Here is a 21,471-nt window from a genome sequence, read left to right as displayed (position 1 = left end):
AGGGGCACTTGAGGTCCCCAGATCACCCAAAGCATTACAATTCTGACCTGACCAGTGCTTAATCTTTTGACTTCCCCTAACCATGACCACAATAGCTTCTTTCTCAGAACTATGGGGTCTTCTTTGGTCTTGCAGAAGGAGAAAAGGGTAATTGAACAGAATTGATTGGGGGGGGGGGAAAGAGTTGGAAGTATAGATCATGTTGGTTATTTTTTATTCAACTCTCCAGGACATGCATGGATTTTCATAGTGTGTAGGTGACCATTTTACCCTCTCATCTTCTCTTTCCGTGTCTGGCAAAATTAGCACTGTAGCACTGTTGTCCCAATGTTCATCGATTTGCTAGAGTGGGCACCAGTAACGTCTCCATTGTGAGACTTGTTGTTGCTGTTTTTGGCATATTGAATATGCCACAGGTAGCTTGTCAGGCTCTGCTATGCGGATGGGATACTCTCGGTAGCTTGCCGGGCTTTCCGAGAGGGACAGAAGAATTGAACCGGGGTTGGCTTCATGCAAGGCAAACACCCTACCCTCTGTGCTATGGCTCCAGTCCATGTATAATTTACAAAGATTTCGCAGATTTCTTATTTGATCTAACTTGGTTGAGTATTTAGTTTGTTGGTGACTTTGAGTAGGTGACACACAGGAGATGCAGCTTGACATCTAAACCAGGACCAGGCTACAATTATACATCTTAATTGCATGAGATATCCAATTAAGCATGTATTTAATATCTGAGTAAATGAATAAAGAAACCAAATATACTTTCCCCCCCCCCCCCCCCGAGATAACTCTGCTAATTTACCGGTGAACATGCATCAGTCTCACCTCTCTACTTGTGTGAAAACGTCTGCCTCATAAAATGAACTTCCTTCAGCATGCTCTACACATTTCATAGAAGAATGGCAGTGGAGGCCAGGTGGATTTCTCAGTGTGATGAGCATGTACCTTGCAGGTGTGAGACTGCAAGTATGATCCCTGAGACCACTCACATGTTCTGAGGAGGGTCCCAGAAGCTTTGTGGCCTAGGGCTACTGTAACTGAGTGTCTCATCCTTGGCGCCCTGCAGCCACATGTGTGTGTGGGCACTGCAAGCACGGGACAAACCCTGGTTTACACCAAACACATACGGGCAAGCACCGCCACCAGCCATGTGGGTGTGATTCCTGGTCATCGTAACAACAAAAAATACTGCCTTGCACCATCCCGAACGTGAAAGGAGTGAGGAAGAAAGGACAGCTGTAGAGAGGTAGAGGGCTGGGGCCACGGCTCAGAAGAGCGGAGTGCATGCCGCCGCCGTGTGAGGCCCTGGGTTTGGGCCCTGGGACCAAGGAGGGAGGGGAAGACAAAGGAGACAGGGAAAAAGAACAGAGGCAGACACTCAGGCTTGTTGGGAATCACACCCGGTGACATGAAAACCCAGGAACCTGCTGGCTCAGGAATTGCTCAGTCTTCCCTGAATCACGGCGAGAAACCAGGGGTTACTCCTGGCTCTGCACTCAGGAATCACTCCTGGTGGTGCTTGGGGGACCGTATGGGATGCTGTACAACTGCTCTGGCCCCCCAAATGGATCGATTTTCTTGTGAAAAACACTTGTTGTTAAATTTCTCCTGATTCTAAGAAAGGAGACAGAGAGGGTGGAGGAAGAAAGCGAGAGAAAGAGAGAGAGAGAGAGAGAGAGAGAGAGAGAGAGAGAGAGAGAGAGAGAGAGAGAGAGAGATGCAGGCAAGTCTTCCTCGCTGGAACCCCAAACCAGCTTGAGTTGCAAAGGTTTAACTAATGTGTGACTCAACCTCCCTGCAGCCAGCAAAGAAAGAAGGTTTTAATAAAGCCTTTGGAGCTCAGCCGCTGTTACCCGTACAAATTGAGCAACACTCCCCAGCGTACCATCGATATCCTGCTCCACGATGTCGCTCCCTTTCTGAAACATCTCGGCCAGATCGACGCTGGCGATGCCGATGTCCTCACACTCCAGATCCTGTTCGTCCTCTGGAGGGTCACTGACCACGGTGAAGCGGATGCTGGGGAGGGAGAGACACGAGAAGATTGCCACGGGGTGAGAAAGACACCCCCGCCGCCAAACAAAACCCCCCAGGTGGGGTTTTTATCACCATGTATGAAATTTTAAAGTTTCCAATTATTCCAATAAAAAGAAAATCACCTTATGTTAGATATCTTATTATAGGAACTATCAGAATTATTACAGCATAGCCAGCCCTAAAATGAACTATTAATCCATTTTTCTAAGCACTATGATTAACATTTATCTCTTGGATCTGAGAAAATTACTAGGCCAGGGGAAGAACCAGATGTTCACTCTATTACACATTATCTGATCACATCTTGACACATCTATGTCCAAAGCTAAAAGGATGAAGTGAATAGAGACCATGGAGATTAAGGCAGAATTTTCAAAAGATGCAGAAAGCTGTAGTTGCTTCTAAGCAATTTAACCAACTGTATGTGTTCTACAAAATGTACAGATCATATTCCCTAGGTAACATTCTGAATTATGTTAGATAAACGCTGTAGCTCTGCCCAATAACTATATGAAAGGTTTGCATGACTTCAGCAATCTTTTAACTTAGAATCATAGCATTGGAGTTTTATTTTACTTTTAGACACATAATTACAGGGTTCTGATGGAACTGATTTGAATTAGTGGCTTGTGTTGAAGCCAAACACACTTGGATTGACCAAATGACAGGAATTTACAGTCAAGAACTCTTTTGATATGTCTTGGCAGCATAGTTTAAACCATAGATGCTTGTAAACTACCATTTTAACCATTTTAAAAATGTAGTTCTCCTCCAGTGGAGACAAAACATTTCTCTCTTTCTTTCTCTCTCTCTTTCTTTCTCTCTCTCTTTCTTTCTTTCTTTCTTTCTTTCTTTCTTTCTTTCTTTCTTTCTTTCTTTCTTTCTTTCTTTCTTTCTTTCTTTCTTTCTTTCTTTCTTTCTTTCTTTCTTTCTTTCTTTTCCCTCCCTCCCTCCCTTCCTTCCTTCTTTCTTTCCTTCCTTCCTCCCTCTCTTTCTTGTTTTAATTTTTTTTTTTTTTTGCTGTGAGTGGGGTGTTTACTCCTGGCTCTGGACTCACAGATCACTTTTTTGGTAGTGTTTGAGGAACCATATGGGATGCCAGGGATGACTCTGGGTTGGCCGTGTGCAAGGCGAGAGCCTTACCCACTATACTATCTTTTCGTCCCCCCCCAAAGTTTTTTTCTAAAACTTTTAAAATAACAACCTAAGTCTTAGCACTTCAAGCCTGTGCTCTCCCTTGCACATGCATCTCACCACCTCACATTGCTTGTTTCTGTGTCTCCTTGCTGGCTTTATCCACTCCGGGAAAGCTTGAGATCTCTCTTGAACACATCTTTCCTCTCTCTCCTCACATCTTTCCAAGTAAGTTTCGATAACAAGTATTTTGCCCCACCTCCCACACCCAATCCCACCAACCCCAAATCTAAATCTTAGAGAAATCATTCTTATAAAAGTATGGACATATAAACTAATTTCCAAAGCCATTTACTAAACATGACAATATACTTAATTTGTTACGATATAAGAATTCAACATCTCTTTCTTTTACAAGCCTTTGCTTTTACCTAGAAATAAATGTTAGTTAGGAAATAAAAACCTTTAAATTTATGGAAAAATTCATACATTTTCCACAATAACTATGATGAGCAGTCCGCAAGTGGATGAGATGGATAGTTCAGATGATATAAAATAACAAGATTAAGATGGGATGGTCTTAATCATCATGTATTCTGGGTTCAAATTTTTGCTTTCATACTTATTAGCTGCGTGACCCTGGACAAATTACTGAATCTCTCCAATCTCAGTTTCTTTACCTGCAGAATGGGCTTAAATGTATCTGTCTCATAAGGCTTTAGGAAGATCAAATGAGGCAATGTATATCAACGGTGTATGGGAAATAGCACTGCACTGCACTGTAGCACTGTAGTCCCATTGTTTATCGAGCTGCTTGAGCGAGCACCAGTAACGTCTTCATTGTGAGACTTGTTACTGTTTTTGACATATTGAATATGCCACGGATATGATCTGAGCTTGCCAGGCTCTGCATGAGTATCATGCAGGTGGGATACTCTCAGTAGCTTTCCAGGCTCTCTGAGAGGGATGGAGGAATCGAACCCTGGTCGGCTGCATGCAAGGCAAATACCCTACCTGGGCCATGCTGACATACACAGCCCACCAAAACCAACCAACCAACCAACCAACCAACCAACCAACCAACCAACCAACCAAACAAACAAACAAACAAAAACCCCATGCCCCAAAACAACCAAAACCCCAAACCCAAAAAAACAACAACAAAACCAAACCAATAACAACACCCCCCCCCCCCCCCAAATGTTTATCTCTAAGCACGTTTCTTATGCTTAGAAATTTCTCTGCGTGCAACAGTATTTGGGCTACCCGTGACTGGACCAGATCCTCTCAAGCTCACTACCCAGTGTAAATGGTACTTGTACTTTTGCTTGCATTGCTGTTCTCTATTTTGCTCTCTTGGTACTTATTGCCCTGTGATTAGTTTGCTTGCTAGCTGTTGTTTCTCAACCCTGGAAAAAAAGTCCACAGTGTAGACGCTCTGCCATGTTTCCCAAGCTCGTTCCCAACACTCGTGTAAGGGAACACAAAGATTTGCTGTGTTATTCCTTATTATGGGCAGGTTCATCTGGGAAAGGCTTCCTGGAGGCCTGACTCAAGATTTCTACCTCAAACAAGACTCAGGAATCAGAGTTCTGTTACTTAGGAATCAGAAGGGAATAAAACTCCATGACTCACTTAGCCTGATTATTATTTTTTTTGTTTTTGCTTTTTGGGTCATACCCAGCGGTGCACGGGGGTTACTCCTGGCTCATGCACTCAGGAATTACTCTTGACGGTGCTCCGGGGACCATATGGGATGCTGGGATTCGAACCTGGGTCAGCCGTGTGCAAGGCAAACGTCCTACCCGCTGTGCTACTGCTCCAGCCCCTAGCATGATTTTTGATTCCCTCTTGATTCTTGACATGAATCACGACAGACATGATTTTATGATTTGTCATTCTGGTGAGTTTCAGATATTGGGATGCTGATGTTGATTCTGCTATAGAACACTGCTAAAGAAAAGAAAGGAAATAAAAAAAATTATTTTTACTTTGGTGTCAAAACTATGACACCAAATGAAAAGAATGAGGTTTAGTCCCATTTCAGTGTGTGATCTCTTGTTTAAAGTGACATTTGTTGGGGCTACATTGAACTACAAAGCCCTTGTGATAGTACAGAGGGTAGAGCATTTGCCTTACATGTGGCGAACCAGGTTCGATCCCCAGCATTCCATGTGATCTGCCCGTGCACCCCCAGGAGTAATTCCAGAGTACAGAGTCAGGAGTAATCCCTGAGCATCACCAGGTGTAACCCCAAAAAAGTTAAAAAAGGAGAAGCTTTTGCACCTCAAAAGAAGCTTCTGCACCTCAAGATTCAAAGATAGCCCACAGAATGGGAAATATTGTTTGGGAAAATCCAATCTGATAAGGTGTTAATATCAAACATACATAAGGCACTAGTAGAACTTTACAAGGAAAAAACCCCAACCCCATCAAAAAATGGGACAAAGAAATGAACAGAAACTTCTTCAAAGAAGAAATTCAAATGGCCAAAAGGCACATGAAAAAATGCTCTACATCACTAATCATCGGGGAGATGCAAATCAAAACAATAATGACATATCATCTCACACCACAGAGACTGACACACATCCAAAAGAACAAGAACAACCAGTGCTGGCACAGATGCAGGGAGAAAGGAATTCTTCTTCATTGTTGGTAGAAATGGTGACTGGCCCAGCCTTTTGGGAAAATAATATGGACATTTCTCAAAAAACTAGAAATTGAGCTTCCACTTGACCCAGCAATATGCCCTGGAGGTCCAAAAACACACAGCAGAAACACCACCTGCACTTCTACGTTCATTGCAGCACTATTCACAATAGCCAGAATCTGGAAACATCCTGAATGCCCTAGAACAAACAACTGGATAAAGAAACTGTGGTACATCTACACAACGGAATACTATGCAGCTGTTAGAAAAAACGAAGTCATAAAATTTTCTTACAAGTGGATGGACATGGAGAGTATCATTCTGAGTGAAATGAGTCAAAAGAAGAGGGGCAGATATATAATGACTGCACTCATTTGTGAAATATTAAAAATATTATTATGAGGCTAATATTCAAGGTCAGGTAAAATAGGAGCCAGGAGGACTGGTCAATGGTTGGAAACTTGCCACAAGTGTGTGGGGGGCAAAGGGAAGTTAGGATAGAGAAAGGGCTATATGACAAAAAGTCAGAAATGATCACTCTGGACAAGAATTGAGCACTGAACGTATTTAAAGGGCTATACATGATAACTGTTCAGTATCTGTATTGAAAACCATAATGTCCAAAAGGAGGTGGAGAGAGAGATAGAGATAGATAAATAGATAGATAGAGAGAGAGAGAGAGAGAGAGAAGAAAAAAAGTGCCTGCACTGCCACAGAGGCTGGGGGGAGGTGGGAACAAAACTGGGAACATTGGTGGTGGGAAATGTACACTGGTGAAGAGATGGGTGTTGGAACATTATATAACTGAAACCCAATCATGGACAACCTTGTAATTGTGTATCTCACTGTGATTCAATAAAAAAATTAAAAATAAATATAAAAAAATAAAGTGACATATATATATCTGCCAATGCAAAGGGCTGACAGAGGATTCTTGAGACAATGTTGATAACTTTATGCACTTCAGGGAAGACAGGTCAAACTTCTCCTACTGTGTTCTGGACATAGTCACCGATATTGAGGAGGGTCTAAGAAAATGATATTTGGGGTGGGTGCGGGTGGGGTCTTCCAAGCAGTAGTCAAGGGGCCTGGTGGCCACTCTTGGTGGTACTTGGTCAATCAGGCCAAAATGGTTCAGCGCTCTGGGTAAGTGATGCATCTTGGGCACTTTAAGTAATGAGAGCTGTGAGTATTTCAAAAGGTGAGAACATTTACAGAAATAATTACTGTCTTTTGGTTGTGGAAAAATGTAAATGTAAATACTCTTATTTTTCTCTTAAGAAAATGCTGTTGTAATATATACCAAGAGTGCAAAACAGGACAGTAGAAATGACATCTGCACCTGTATGCTCATTGCAGAACTGTTGACAACATCCAGAATCTGGAAACAACCTGAGTGCCCGAGAACAGAACACTGGCTAAAGAAACTTTGGTACATCTATACAATGGAATACTATGCAGCTGTTAGGAAAGATGGAAGTCATGAATTTTGCTTATAATAGATGGTCATGGAGAGTATCATGCTAAATGAAGTGAGTCAGAAAGAGAGGGACAGACTGCATTCATTTGTTGGATATAAAATAACATAATATGAGACTGACACCCAAGGAGAGTAGACACAAGGGCCAGGAAGACTGCTCCATGGTTGGAAGCCTGTGTCATTTGCTGGGGGAGAAGGCAGCTGGGATAGAGAAGGGATCACTAAGTCAATGATGGTTGGAGGGATTGCTTGGGATGGGAGATGTGTGCTGTGAGTAGATAAAGGACCAAACACGATGGCCTCTCAGCATCTGTATTGCAAACCATAATGCCCCAAAGTAGAGAGAGAGTAAGAGGGAAATTGTCTGCTATAGAGGCAGGGGGAGGGGTGGGAAGTGGGTGGTGGGGAGGGAAACTGGGGACACTGGTGGTGGAAAATGTACACTGGGTGGGTGTTTGATCATTGTTTGACTGAAACTCAAACATGAAAGCTTTGTTAAGTGTTGCTCAGAACAAGAAAGAAAGAAAGAAAGAAAGAAAGAAAGCGAGAAAGAAAAAGAGAAAGAAAGAAAGAAAGAAAGAAAGAAAGAAAGAAAGAAAGAAAAGAAAGAGAAAGAAAAAGAGACAAAGAAAGAAAGCGGGAAAGAAAGAAAGAAAGAAAGAAAGAAAGAAAGCGAGAAAGAAAAAGAGAAAGAAAGAAAGAAAGAAAGAAAGAAAGAAAGAAAGAAAGAAAAGAAAGAGAAAGAAAAACAGACAAAGAAAGCAAGAAAGAAAGAAAGAGAGAAAGAAAGAAGAAAGAAGGAAGAAAAGAAAGAAAGAAGGAAAGAAAAGAAAGAAAGAAAGAAAGAAAGAAAGAAAGAAAGAAAGAAAGAAAGAAAGAAAGAAAGAAAGAAAGAAAGAAAGAAAGAAAGAAAATGCTTTTGTCAGAGGAGAAGAAGGGGGCAGCGCCACCCCCACCCTCCCTTCACCCCTGCACGGACACAAACAGCGGTGCCATTTTCTCCTTGGGAGCCAGAGAGCACAACAGCCACCCCACCCCGCAGTGGCCCTGTCCCACTTGGCACCTGCCGCCCTCCGGGCTCTCAGTGGTGAGAGGGAATCTCCGTGGGACACTTAAGAGATTCCGGAGGAACAGCAAGGGAGCGGGGGTGACGGCAGCCTAGGTAGATGCGCTTTAGAATCTAAAAAGCGATGAATTCTGGTACTGATGAGAAGGTCTTCGGAGGGAAGGGGGATCTTGAGGCAGAATCTGGCTTTTAAAGAGGAAACACTTTTGGGAAACGAAAGTGCGCTCCCCTTGACAAGAGCTCCTTATCATCTGCAGGACCGGTCCAGGGACAGAGTGAAGCACAAAGTGATCCCAGAGGGAGGAAGCGGGGAGGAGCACACCGGCTAGGGCCAGAGTGGGGCTGGCCCTGGGGAGCCGTGTCCGGGCCGGGGCCCAGAGGGCGCGTCTCGTGGACGGCTGCAAAGCAGATTACAGGGCAGAGCTGTTTCGGCCCGGATGACCCCGGGTGACCCTGGGGGATGCTGGCCTTTGAGAGGGCCGTGAAAGAAGCTGAAGTACACGGAGTTAATAAGTAAAACTTCGGCGATTCTTTGCCATCCTGGGAAAACCAGAACCTCAAGCTATTAACGGGGCTTTACAACCTCTTCTTCAGAACTGAGATCCAAAGAAATGATAGATGTAGTTCTCGGAGCTAATGAAAAAGCTCCTATCAGATCCCGAGAGCTGAGAATTCCAGCCTCCTTTCTCGAGACGGAAGATAAGACGCTCGAGTGTCCTTAACATTCGCTTTGTGCGTGACCTCTAGCAAAGCCGAGACCTCTTCTTGGGGGCGCGAGATGGGGGGGGGGTAGGGGAGCTCTGTTTCTGAGGCAGAGAGGTGGAGCCGTCTGTGGGCCATAAAGGAAAGGAGAAAAAACAAGGGAAGAGATCAAGGGTCCATCCAGGCCAAAGGAGCAGGGCGAGGAAAGCACGAGGGCACCAGACATAAACTTATTTAGACCAGCTGTTTTTCCTTCTCAAAAAAGGGATTCCTTAGAACTCATCCACAAAACAGTATGTGTGGGAGTGCGTGCGCGTGTGCGTGCGTGCATGCATGTGTGTGTGTGTTGGGAGGGGTGGGGTGGGTTGTTTGAGAGGGAGGGGCATTGGGGAGGGAGATGCTGATGGCAGTAGTGTTGGAATTATGTACAGGGGAAACCAATATTAACAATATTGTAAAATGGTCAGTCAGTAAAAATAAATTGGCAAAAAAAAAAGGAGTTCTTGACTGAATCAGAAGCATGAAGCATCCGACTCAAATTTGCAAAGAACAAAATAAAAACAAAGAAAACGACCACATTAGAAGTAACGTGAAATTATTGTCAACCGGTAATAGGGAAGTAAGCATCACCCTGAGAAGTCTGTGAGCTGGTACAAGCAATATTCTCAATATCACCACTGGCTGAGGATGGTCGAGGTAACCACTGTGCACTCACTGTGTCGAAGGCACTGATCTGTCCGCTACAGATGACCTCCCTCAAGCCTCACAATAACCACGTATGGGGTTATTAGCTCCACTGTGCCAAGAAAATGAGGCACAGATGGGGGTCAAGTAACTTGTCCCGAGGCCAGAGAGCTAGAAAGTGATAGAGCCGGGGTTCTGGCTCACACCCTCCGACTCCTGAGGGCGCCCTCCTCGCACCCACTCTCCACAGTGACCCTGACATGGCCTGCACAGGCCTAGGCTTCAAAGCCCTAGGGGTCTCCAGAGTCGACTGTATGTATACACGGCAGGACTGAGGTATTCCTCAGAGGACAGAGACCTGAGAATCCACACTGTCATTCAAGATCACAGGGGAATCAGATGTTTTATCTTGTGCTTTTTTTTTTTTTTCAGTATATCATATAACAAAAGATCCGCTTTTTTTTTTTAAAGGGTTTGAGGGGTTCGTTTTTGGTTTGGTTTGGGGGCCACGTTTGGCGGTGCTCAGGGCTGACTCCTACGGTGCTGGGGATCGAACCCGGGTCAGCCACACGAAAGGCCAGTCATGCCCTAAACTGCTGGATGACCCCTCTGACCCTGTAAAGATCTGTTTAATTTAACCCAGCAGATAGTTGAGAACGCTCTGATGTACCTTCTGTTTGGCATCTCTTGTTTTTGTAGTACGGCTTTCAAGATGTCCCTCTTTGCTTGGTTGTTTTCTTTATCCACATAGATCACTGTACCAAAAAAAAAAAAAAAAGGAAAAAAAGAAAAAAAAGTCACTCAGGCATAAGCGACATTAGAACTCTGCATTCATCGACTTATCTGCTTTTGGAGATATAAGTTGTGCCACCCCGCTTGCATGCCAGGGAAAAGAAAGCAGCCCTGGGAACGGGACTCAAGTCTGAATAGTCACGTGACCCGATGTCATGTCACCGGCCTGTTTATGTGTGCACTGTCAGAAGAGATACAAGCAACCTCTAAGAGAGCCACACTGCTGTCACCGCCTGCTAATGGCACCGGCAGTCATGACAGTAAAAGCCAGCCGTCTTTATTGCTTTGTATTTGAGGGATTTACTGCAGTTTCCTTTGCCCGAGAAGCAAGTGATAATGATAATGTATGGCAGAGAGTTTGTCCTTCGGACAGCCTCTGTAATTTAATCCTCTCTCCTGCCACAGCTTGCAATAAAGGCAGCAGCGAGTGTCCAGGGCTGAGGAAATCCATAGATGGGCAGGCGGCTGCGGTGTTGGGACAGTGGGGGGTGGGGGGGAGTTCACGTGAGAAGAGCTGTGGAGGAAGGCAGAGAGGCTTTGGAGGGTGGAAAGTTTGTCTTTGGTTTCTCAAGATCCACGTTGGCAGGCAGGAATGTGGCCAGACTTTGCTTAGTTGAAACGGGAGATTAGAGAACTGATCCAACGCCCCGCCAGGGAGTAGGAGAAACACCTGAACCTGTAAATAAGCGTTTGTACCTTGGGAAATGGCATCCCGGAGCGTGAAGACTCCAATTTTGAACCTGCCTGTATTTTCTCAGCTTGACAGCCTTTCAGCCATGCCTTGGCTTCTGAAGACAGTGGGCAATTTTTTTTCTTCTTTTTTTTTTCTCCCTTTTCCCTCCAGATGCCATCTTGGTGGCAAATGCTCCCCCTGTGACCAGATCTCACATTGGAGATTATCCCTGATGAAAAGTACACAAAGGGAGGAAGACGCCTCGACAATTCTAAAGCTGAGCTCCGATGGGAACAAACATATTTCACACGGAGAATGTTTCCCTGGGCTCTTCCAGTTCAATTTCAAATTACGATTCTATCGCGTCCCTCAGTCATTGTTGGGCCAGTGGCCGGGCTGGGCACACTGGGTGGGAGGCACACAGATGTCTTTGTAGGGGTGGGCGAGTGGCTTGAGCCGTGTGGGAATCCAGGGTGACGGGCCACTCTCAGTCTGGTGCCGTAGTAGGAAATGTGACTCGTTATATAGACTGCTGATCTACGGGAACACAGTAAAGTGTTCGGAGTATACTCTATGAATAAAACTGTTTTACTTATCAATGTGCAAAGCTTAGGATAACAGGCACATCTCACTTTGGCTCCCAGTATTAGCAAGCTAAATCAGGAGTTTTGTTTCTATTGCCAAAAGCCAGTCAAGATGTGATAGGGCATTTCACTTTTTTTAATTTCAGAGTTCTAAAACCTTTAAGATTTGAAGGACGTGTGTGTATGTGTGTGTGTGTGTGTGTGTGTGTGTGTGTGAAAGAGAGAAAGAGAGATAATCCTCCACCCCAGAACATATTGAGGTATTACTAATGTATAACACTGTATTTGTTTTCAGTATGCAACATAATGATTTTAATATATGCATTTATTATAAAATCATTACCATAAGTCTAGTTAATGCTCACTTTTTTTCCTTATGATGAGAATTTTTAAAGATCTATCCCCTTAGCAATTTTATATTAGCAAATACAATGTGTTAAATATAGTTGCTCTCTGATGTTAAATAAATTGTATTTATTATTATAATATTATAGTTATAACAATATAACAATACAATATAATATACTATAATAATATAATAATTTCTGTTTGGTTTTGTTTTGGGGTCACACCTGGCTCAGGCATTACTCCCGTCTCTGCACTCATAAATTACTCCTGGTGGTGCTTGAGGGGACTATATGTGATGCCAGGAATCAAATTCGGGTCAGCAGAGTGCAAGCCAAGGACCTTACTTGCTGTATTATCATTCCAGCCCCAACATTAGGAGAATTTTAGGGAAGAAAAAGAAAAGACAGAATTCAAATTCTAATACAACATCTAACTTAAAACTCTTTCAATTAAATTAGACTAGTTCCAGTGATTCTCAAAAGCTTAACACTTTTCAAATTTGATAAAATAGACTGAATGACAATGTACCATTTTAACCATTTTTGAATGAGTCATCAGTGGCATTAAGTGCACTGACATCGTCACCCACAACTTCATCATCCCAGTTTGAAACTCTGTTCCCCCAGCCCCAACGACAGAGAGACTGCCCAGTGTTCCCTTCCTCCCAGTCCCTTGCCAGCCTCGTTCTGTTTTGTGTCTCTGTGAACTAGATTATATAAGTAGCCTGGGTAAGTGGAACCACATAATTTCTGTCCATTTATATCTGACTTTGCTCCCTGGCATACTTCAAAGGCTTATCCAAGGGATGGATCAGAATCCTATTCCCTTTAAAGACTGAATAATATTCCTCTGTATGTCTATAAACCCACGGCGCATTCTATTTATCTATGTGTCTGCTCATGAACATTTGGGTTATTTCCATCTTTTGTCTGTCATAAATAATGCTTCTAGGAACACGGTGTACAGAGAGTTTAGAATTCTTGCTTTCAATTCTTTGGCTTATAATATATCCAGAAGTAGAACTGCTGAATCATACAGCAATTCTATATTAAATATTTAAAAAATATATTTTAGAGGAGGAGGAGGAGAAGAAGAAATAGTTGGGACACTTTCTGATTCTGCTTCATTTACTTGGCATGCTGATTCCTTATCTCTGGACAAAGATATAAAAATGGCACCCAAAGATGGGTGCCATTGCAGCCACCATCACTTACTGAATGATCTTTAACACTAGTTACTGTAATCAATACTTTTCTCATTGCAATCACAAACTTTCGGAAACAATTCTCACCCATATTTTACAGATTACTAAATAGACCCAGAGAAGTCAAACAATTTCCCCCAATGTCTGCCTCTTGTATTTTGAGGGCGGGGAGGGAGGGGAAGGTTTGGGGCTGCACCCAGGGGTGCTTTGGTTGCTTATCCTAGCTCTGTGCTAAGAGGATCCTATAGGCTGCTGGGGAGTAAACCTGAGTTGGCCACACGCAAGGTCAACACCTTACCCACTGTATTATCTCTCTGCCTCCAGAATCTGTGTTCTTATCTTCTGTGATATAACTTCTCCCATATGAAGCCCTTCCTCTTGATATTTAACCTCACAGTGATTCACTAATAAAAATAAAAAAAAATGTTACAAGACTAGCTAGAACCATAGCACAGCAGTAGGGCGTTTGCCTTGCATGCGGCCAACCCATGTTCAATTCCTCTGCCCCTCTTGGAGAGCCTGGCAAGCTACCAAGAGTCTCGTGCCTGCACGGCAGAGCCTGGCAGGCTACCCATGGTGTATTGGATACGCCAAAAACAGTAACAACAAGTCTCACAATGAGAGATGTTACTGGTGTCCGCTCGAACAAATCGATGAGCAACGGGATGACAGTGACAGTGACAGTGAAAGACTAGTGAGAGAGGCCCATAACTGTGTCAAAGAAACCCAGCCCCATTTTCATGCTTCCATAAGGGGAATATTGCTTAGCTACATCTCATTCACTAGGTTAACTACATCAACTCACTTGGTGAAATGCTGAAAGGTTTTTCTTTTTTAATACTTAATTTGCCAATAAGCTTAGCCTTTGAAAGGTGCACCAAATCAGAACTACAGCTCACCTGCTTTCACAGATAATCTTTTTTTTTTTCTTTTTGGGTCACACCTGGTGATGCACAGGGGTTACTCCTGGCTCTGCACTCAGGAATTACTCCTGGCCATGCTCAGGGGACCATATGGGATGCTGGGAATCGAACCCGGCTCAGCCGCGTGCAAGACAAACGCCCTACCCGCTGTGCTATCGCTCCAGCCCCTCACAGATAACCTTAAGAGTGGCATCTTAATCCAGCTATTGGTTCATAGTCTTTAAAGTGCTTCAGAATCCTTGGCGGGCTTGGAATAATATCCTCACGGTTACTGAGATCATCTAGTTTCTGATTCAATAGATCGGGGATAGGCCCAAGATAAGCATTTCTTACTCGAGCTTTTAGTCTCCTATTCATTTGCTCAGTCCCTCTGGTACCCATAACCACATTACTGGAGATTAAACATGGGACCTTTGACCATGAGGTACACACTTTACCTTTAAACCACAACCCTAATCCCACTACGCTTAGTTTTTTGTCTGTTTCTACGGTGCTGGGGATTGTATCTAAGTCTCTTCCATGCAAAGTGTGGCAGAGAGCCACATTCCCCACACCTCCACTAGTTCAGGGTTTTCTTTGAAGGGGGCCACACCTGGCTGTGTTCAGTTCTTATTCCTGGTTCTGGGCTCAGGAGCGATCCTGGCAAGCTCAGGGGACCGTATAGGGGTGCTGGGGATTGAAACCAGATCGGCTCCATGTAAGGAATGTGCCTGACCTGCTGCACGATCTCTCTGGCCCTATGTTCAGTTTTAAAAGAGCATGAGAAATTAGTGAACACCCGGACCAGAGCGATAGTACAGCAGGCAGGGCGTTTGCCTTGTACAGTCGATTCGGGTTCAATCCTCGGCATCCCATATGGTCCCCCAAGCACTGCGAGGAGTGATTCCTGAGTGCAGAGCCAGGAGTAACCCCTGAGCATCGCTGGGTGTGACCCAAAAGAAAAAAAAATAGTTTACACTTTTGGTGAATATGTGGAAAATAGGGACATTCTGGCTGTCTCTGATTAGGTCGTGAGTCTAAGAATATTCTTTTGGTATTCTGAAACAAAGTGGTCAACACAAAAACCTTACAACTTCAAAATCTCAAATAGAATAAAAAAATTATGGTGATTCTAAAAAATCATCAAAATTCTCTAAAAGTTATTAAATTTACCTCTCATTCTCATCAGAAATTACACTTGTTTGGGACTTGCTTGATTTGAACAAACTTAAAGAAAATATGAAACAAGAAAGATATGAACCAATAGTCTATTAAACATTTGAATTGACGAATTCACCTTGAGAACACATCCCTCACTTCTGCAGGTTGAAGAAATCCTTTTATTCTCAATCAATGTCATTTGGGAGAAATAAGAAATACAAACGCTTTACAAGGTTGATAAACCTTGAATCTCAGATAACTTTTCTGTTAGAATTATCTCCTAATCCTTATCTTCGCCAAATTTCTCCTTCCATTAGTAGCAAAATTTAAAGTTCTGCATCCTTTTAATCTTTTGAATTAAATTCTTATTGTTCTAAAAGACAGACTGTTCGATCTTTAGAGATTTAGGGTCCAGATCTGTATAAGACTCATAAAAACTTTAGATGATTTCATTAATCTTTTTTCTTCCCACTGTCAATTCCCTAGAAGGCTTTATTTAGCCCAGACAACATTCTTCAGAACCACCATTAATCTTATTTTTGCAAACTATTTTCTTCCTTTCTTAGCATTCTCTAAGCAAAAATTTCAAGTCCAATAAAATGAAAATGTTTTGTACTTGCTACTAATGTCTAGCAAGTGAATTCAACTTTTTCCCCTCTAAGAAGGCATATTTTTTGTATAGGTGAAACTGGTATTAACGCCTCTTAATAAAGACTGAATTAGGCTATGAATAATCCTGGATATCACAGTCTAAACCTCTCATTTTATGTACCTAACTTAGGCCTCAGCCTACAAATCCCTTCTGAATATATTCAAGTCATAATGCACGGTAAAAAAATCATTGCAAGGTTCAGTTAACCTCTAGATTGGCATGGGCTCAAACAGGAGACAGCATGTACTAAATGCCCTCTAAAATTTCCATCTGAATTTGGAAATAAAATAACTGCCATTAACATTTAATAAGATTTGGAAGATGGAAGGAAGGCTATGTTATATTAACCTATCATATCAAGTAATAAGTGAATTATATCATAATTAGATGAGATAGTTACTTGTTAACCGAAAGTCAGAGACTCCCTCTGTAATGGAGATGCAACTATAATTTAAAAAAAACATTATGCCATACAAATGGGTTAATATTATGTTAAACATGCTGATAGTCTATGATTTTATAGTAGACATAAAACAGCATTAATTTTCTTCTAAGCACAGAGTCCATTATCTTCTTATTTCCAGTTAACCTTGAGTAAGTAGGAATAGAAGTTGAAAGAGGTAAACACTCCTACTGAATTCACTAGAATGGCTAATTCATTAGACCCATAAGAAACTCTAAAAACTAATTTCTAGGGAACAGCAGATGATAGTTAGGGTATATGTCTCGATGTGCCTGAACCTGATTTGATTCTGGGCACCACAGAGTCCCCTGAGCATCCCCTCAGGCCTCTCAGCATTACGTGGGTGGCCTCCCTCTCCAGCATCTCCAAAAATCCCTAATTCTGAGCATAACTCATCCGCCAGCAGTCAGGATGGAGAAAAACTGCTGGGAGAAATCTCTGGGTTTCTCCTGGAAGGCTGGCCACCAACAATCCCTGCAAAACCCCTAACCAATTAGTATGTTACCTTGCAGTCAAAGAAAAAACAAAACGACACAAAACAATGTCAATCAACCAACCATCGCCCAACCAACCAAAAGCACCAAGAGACCCCGGTTGCAGGGTGAGAATGTACAAAACCCAGTACACCCCCGCGCTTATCACAGGTTTCACTCTTGAGCAAAAGGAAACATCTGTTCTGCTGTTCTGCCAAGTTTTGCAACTTCCAATCAATTTCTAAAAAACAATTTTGTTGCCAGTCCAGCTAAACATTTCACTGAGGAACTTTACAAAGATTCATATAAAATAAAAGCCTGAGGAGTTTGTTTCTTTTCTGGGTCTTCATTAAAACTTGCTGACTGCATAGTTCTTTCTTTACTAATAATATTTTGATGTGGTTTACTTTTCTGCAGTTTGCCGTTAAGAGATCTCTAGGAAGCTTGGGAAGATAATGTTGGAAATGTTTCTGCTAGTTCAAGTCAATGAAAGGAAGGAGGAATCAGATTCTTGAACTGACTGACCTTGATCCTTTATTTCCCATATGACTTCTTATCTGGCCTTTGGAAAATAGAGAGTTTGAGCTACAAGAGATCTTAGGAGATACAAAAATAAAAAAACAAAACAAAACAAAACTATATCGCCAATAACTATCCATACCATAGCTGTAGTTATAGTAGACCCACTGTCCATTCTTGGGCTTTGGAAGTGATACAGGTGTTTCTTCGGCAGGAAGACTGTAGAACCTGCACTCAACAAACAGTCGTTGAATAGTGTCATCTACAGTCACTCGAGAATCAGTCAGGCTTAGAGCTATAATCTCAATTCGAATTTTTTCAGATGGCTGTTTAAAGAGGAAAAAAAAATTAATGAGATAAAACTTCTTTACTCTTTTCCACTATCAATTGAAAAATAAAACACGGAGGCCAATGGGCTTTTTGGAACGCACTGCGTCCTGTACAGTTACAGATGAACAATTACTCACAGCAGAGGGAGAAAGAGAGTGAGAGAGAATGAGATTCGAATGCCCCAGGGTTTGAAGTTAACAGTGCCATGGCAATAGTCGCCTGATTTACATCTGAGGCTATAAATACGAGTAGTCTATCAAGAGTGAAGATTACAAAATCTTCATTGATGAGTGCTTTCAGAATGACACATTATTAGCTGACATTGTTTCAAACAATGCAATGATGTACATGTTATCACTGCTATTATTTAATCTACAGTACCTGGGAAAGTTTTAATTATTCAGATATCAAAGCCTGTTGAATACTTTATAGCTAATATGTGTAGCATAATGTATGAATTCATATTAACTATAGCAGAAACTAGTTAATTTTGTTATTTTGTGCCATAATATTTCATTTAATCATACTTCAAACAAAATAAAATTTTGTTTAATATAATCAATACTTATTCTATTGTGATTTAATTATCATTTTTTTACAGAATTAGCAACTAAAACCATAACTGTACAATTTTTATTTCACTCTCATTAAACAGATTTTGGGGTCATAGACATTATGGGAGTCAGAAATATTTCCCCTGAGTAATGAAAACAATTGATATACTATGACTTAAAAATTAGATCTCATTAAAATAATCTCTTAAACGACTGCTTTTCTAATTTTTAAATTTTAAATCTCCTTACTAATTCCTTTTGTATGAAATTCAGAGTATGCCACTGTAAATTATATAAATTTAAACAGCAATTAGAAAATGCCGAAAATAAGATGTTTATATGACCAACTTTTAGAAGTTAATTGTTAAACATGTATCAGTGTACAAATTCACCACAGTGATTACTTATTTAAAAGCACATAATAAAATTAATGAAATGGAAAAGCATAAGTATCCTACTGTAAAAATATCACCATAAAGAACAATTTCCATTGCTGTCAAACCCCCTCAATATTTGATGAAGTAATTTTACCCCTTTCTTTTAAAAGACATTTTCTTTTATTATGTATTCTAAGACACTTTAACTAAAAACCCAAATCTGAATATTTCAATAAGGTTATTTTATTATTCAGTAGGTTCATGGAAATTTTACTAGGATGACAGAGAAAATTCCACACCATTCTGTCTCCGCTAATACAGGTACAAGGCTGCAGCTGGCAATATTACTAGGATTAGCATAGTATGATGAAATATTTAAAGGAAATTTTTTTCTAAAACCTAATAAATCAAATGACTGCCAAATGTCATTAAAGTGATGGTCTTTGACTTGAATATGCTTTTCATATTCAAATTTGAAAAGAAAGAGATGAAAGCCTGGAAAGGTTACTCGGTTTCAACTAATAACCTCAAGCCCTCTCCATTCACGTGCATAAAAAATGAAGTTGGCGCTATTGTCTAATCTTACTTCAGAAAAGCCCTTCTCTGCTTGCTGAAGACTAATGTGGTAAAGAAAATATTTTAAATGATGTATATTTTTTCCCCCTTAAGATATACTGAGCTTGCCAAAAGAGAGCACACACACACGTTAGTTCTGATACAAATATGGCACAATGGATAATTAAGTCTTTAAAGGAACTTGAAATTTCACTTGAAATTTCAGAAGCAAATGAAACAGTTATTATTGTGTATCAATAACATCTCCTAAGACAGGCCTAGTTCTGCACAAAAGAATTTAAGAAAAATAGCCGTAGAAGGGTGAGAGAGGTGCAAAAGGTTCACTGTATTGTGGAGATAGTAATTGTTTATCCTAGGACCCAGTGGAAAGGCAAATCAAACTTTTAAATAATAGGGAAACAAAACTTATTTAAATTGTTATTTTAGTAATAATATATTAACTATATCATCCCACATGAAAACATGCTTTATGGTAGGAACAAATTTAGGCTGTCAAATAAGACTGTAGAGAAAAGTCTAATTCTAAATGTAAGTATTTACTTGGATCACAGCCAAAGAAATAGCCCAGCTTAAACCAAAGAAATGAAAAAAAAAAATCCACCATAGTTATGCAAAATAATTAAGAGCATTAAAATTCTGTTTATGAAATTTATGTTTTTCCTATTTTTTTTCCTTAGTATTTCTCCCCCTGGTCTCATTACCTCCATGTGCCTTTAAATTTTCTGAACGGAATTCTCTTTTTAATAACTGATAGAAGTTATTAGTTTTATTTCTTTGTCCATTTGATATAATATAAATTAAATTAAATCCAAAAAAGCATTAAATTCCAAAATAGCATAATATCTAGGAAAGCATGCCCCCAAAAGAATTTTCCAAATGTAACTTTTGGCTAATAAAGCTGCCAACTCATTTTTCAACAATGGAATAATTCTGGCTGTATTCATGCCCTTGTGAATCAAAATTTCAACTAGGATTTTGAAGATTAAGAAGCAACTGTGTTAACCAAAAACTCAGGCTTAGTGTCAGAAATAAAGTTATTATTCTCCCTCTATTTAATCTCACTTATCCTGATACTTCCTATCTCAAGTGATGACATCACCATCTAGCTGATTACCTATAACCAGAAGACCTTGGAGCAATTCTTGCTATCTCCACTTTTAAAATCCATCATGTCCTATGGATCTAACTTTGCTTCCTAAATATCTTACCAGTCCACTGAACTGTTGAAAGTTTGAAAGCTAAGATAGTGTCAGCTAATGAGTTTCATCTCACATTTTCATCTCTAGAGTATAGCTTTGGGTTATCAGCTCATCAGAGGGAGGGACTCAGAGAACACAAATTTCCTAGTATTAGAACAAGGATGAAAATAGAAGGAATCAGGACTATAGGAAGAGGTAGGACAGGACACTCGAAAACTCAGTGGCACAGAGATAATCTTGCTTACTCTGTCTCTGGGGTGGTAGGGAGTGTAGACAATGAATGGATCAACAATGAATGGATCAACTGGCAGTATCAAGAGAAGTGCTCCTAATCTCCTGACTGCAACTGTGACCATTACTCTTTGGAAAAAAAAGTCAAAACCAAAGGAGTTACCTTTCTGCTTGGGAACCTTTCTCTTACCCTAGAGCCATCCCTCAGATCTGTGCTGGCTTGTTAATCAGCTGTTGCATCTGAAATCTTCGTCTCATCACACCAAACTCCACTAATTTGAAGCCCTGGGTGTCCACACAAATACTACTTTATGAGGATGTTAACTGATCTCCAAGCATGAGTTGGTTTCTCCTCCAGGCCCTCACTGCATGTTTAGGTCACTGAATTGCCTGGGCTGGTTCACACGTGTGTCTTTCTCCTCTGAGCTCCTAGCGGGGTGGCTCACTAGTCGCCTTGTGTTAATCAACATTCACCACATAGTGGGCTTCCAATAAGTACATCATGATAGAAAGTCAACAGAGGCCAATGTCTTCTATACATTCAGAATATCTTTTACATGTTGCCAGAAACAAATGAAACCATTATTATTGTTTTCCCTTTAAAACAAGTAAGTACGGTCTACCTATTTATTATCCTTTGGTGATGGCTAAAGATAAAAAAAAAAAATCTTGTT

General features: G+C 41.1%; 1 protein-coding gene across 1 annotated transcript in view; it reads right to left on the bottom strand.

Moving 5' to 3' along the window:
* The window catches only part of RPGRIP1L (RPGRIP1 like), a 120,495-nt gene that overhangs the window by 8,724 nt on the left and 90,300 nt on the right, over positions 1-21,471 (bottom strand). Inside the window, exons 23-25 of the mRNA XM_055146186.1 lie at positions 17,673-17,856; positions 10,430-10,514; positions 1,889-2,022 (exon numbers count right to left, since the gene is read on the bottom strand). Of these exons, the coding sequence (XP_055002161.1) occupies positions 1,889-2,022; positions 10,430-10,514; positions 17,673-17,856 (403 nt within the window). The remainder of the gene's footprint in view (positions 1-1,888; positions 2,023-10,429; positions 10,515-17,672; positions 17,857-21,471) is intronic.

This window comes from Sorex araneus, chromosome 8 (genome assembly GCF_027595985.1).
Source record: "Sorex araneus isolate mSorAra2 chromosome 8, mSorAra2.pri, whole genome shotgun sequence".
NCBI classification, from domain to species: Eukaryota; Metazoa; Chordata; class Mammalia; order Eulipotyphla; family Soricidae; genus Sorex; species Sorex araneus.
This window is presented reverse-complemented; position numbering and strand designations above follow the sequence as displayed.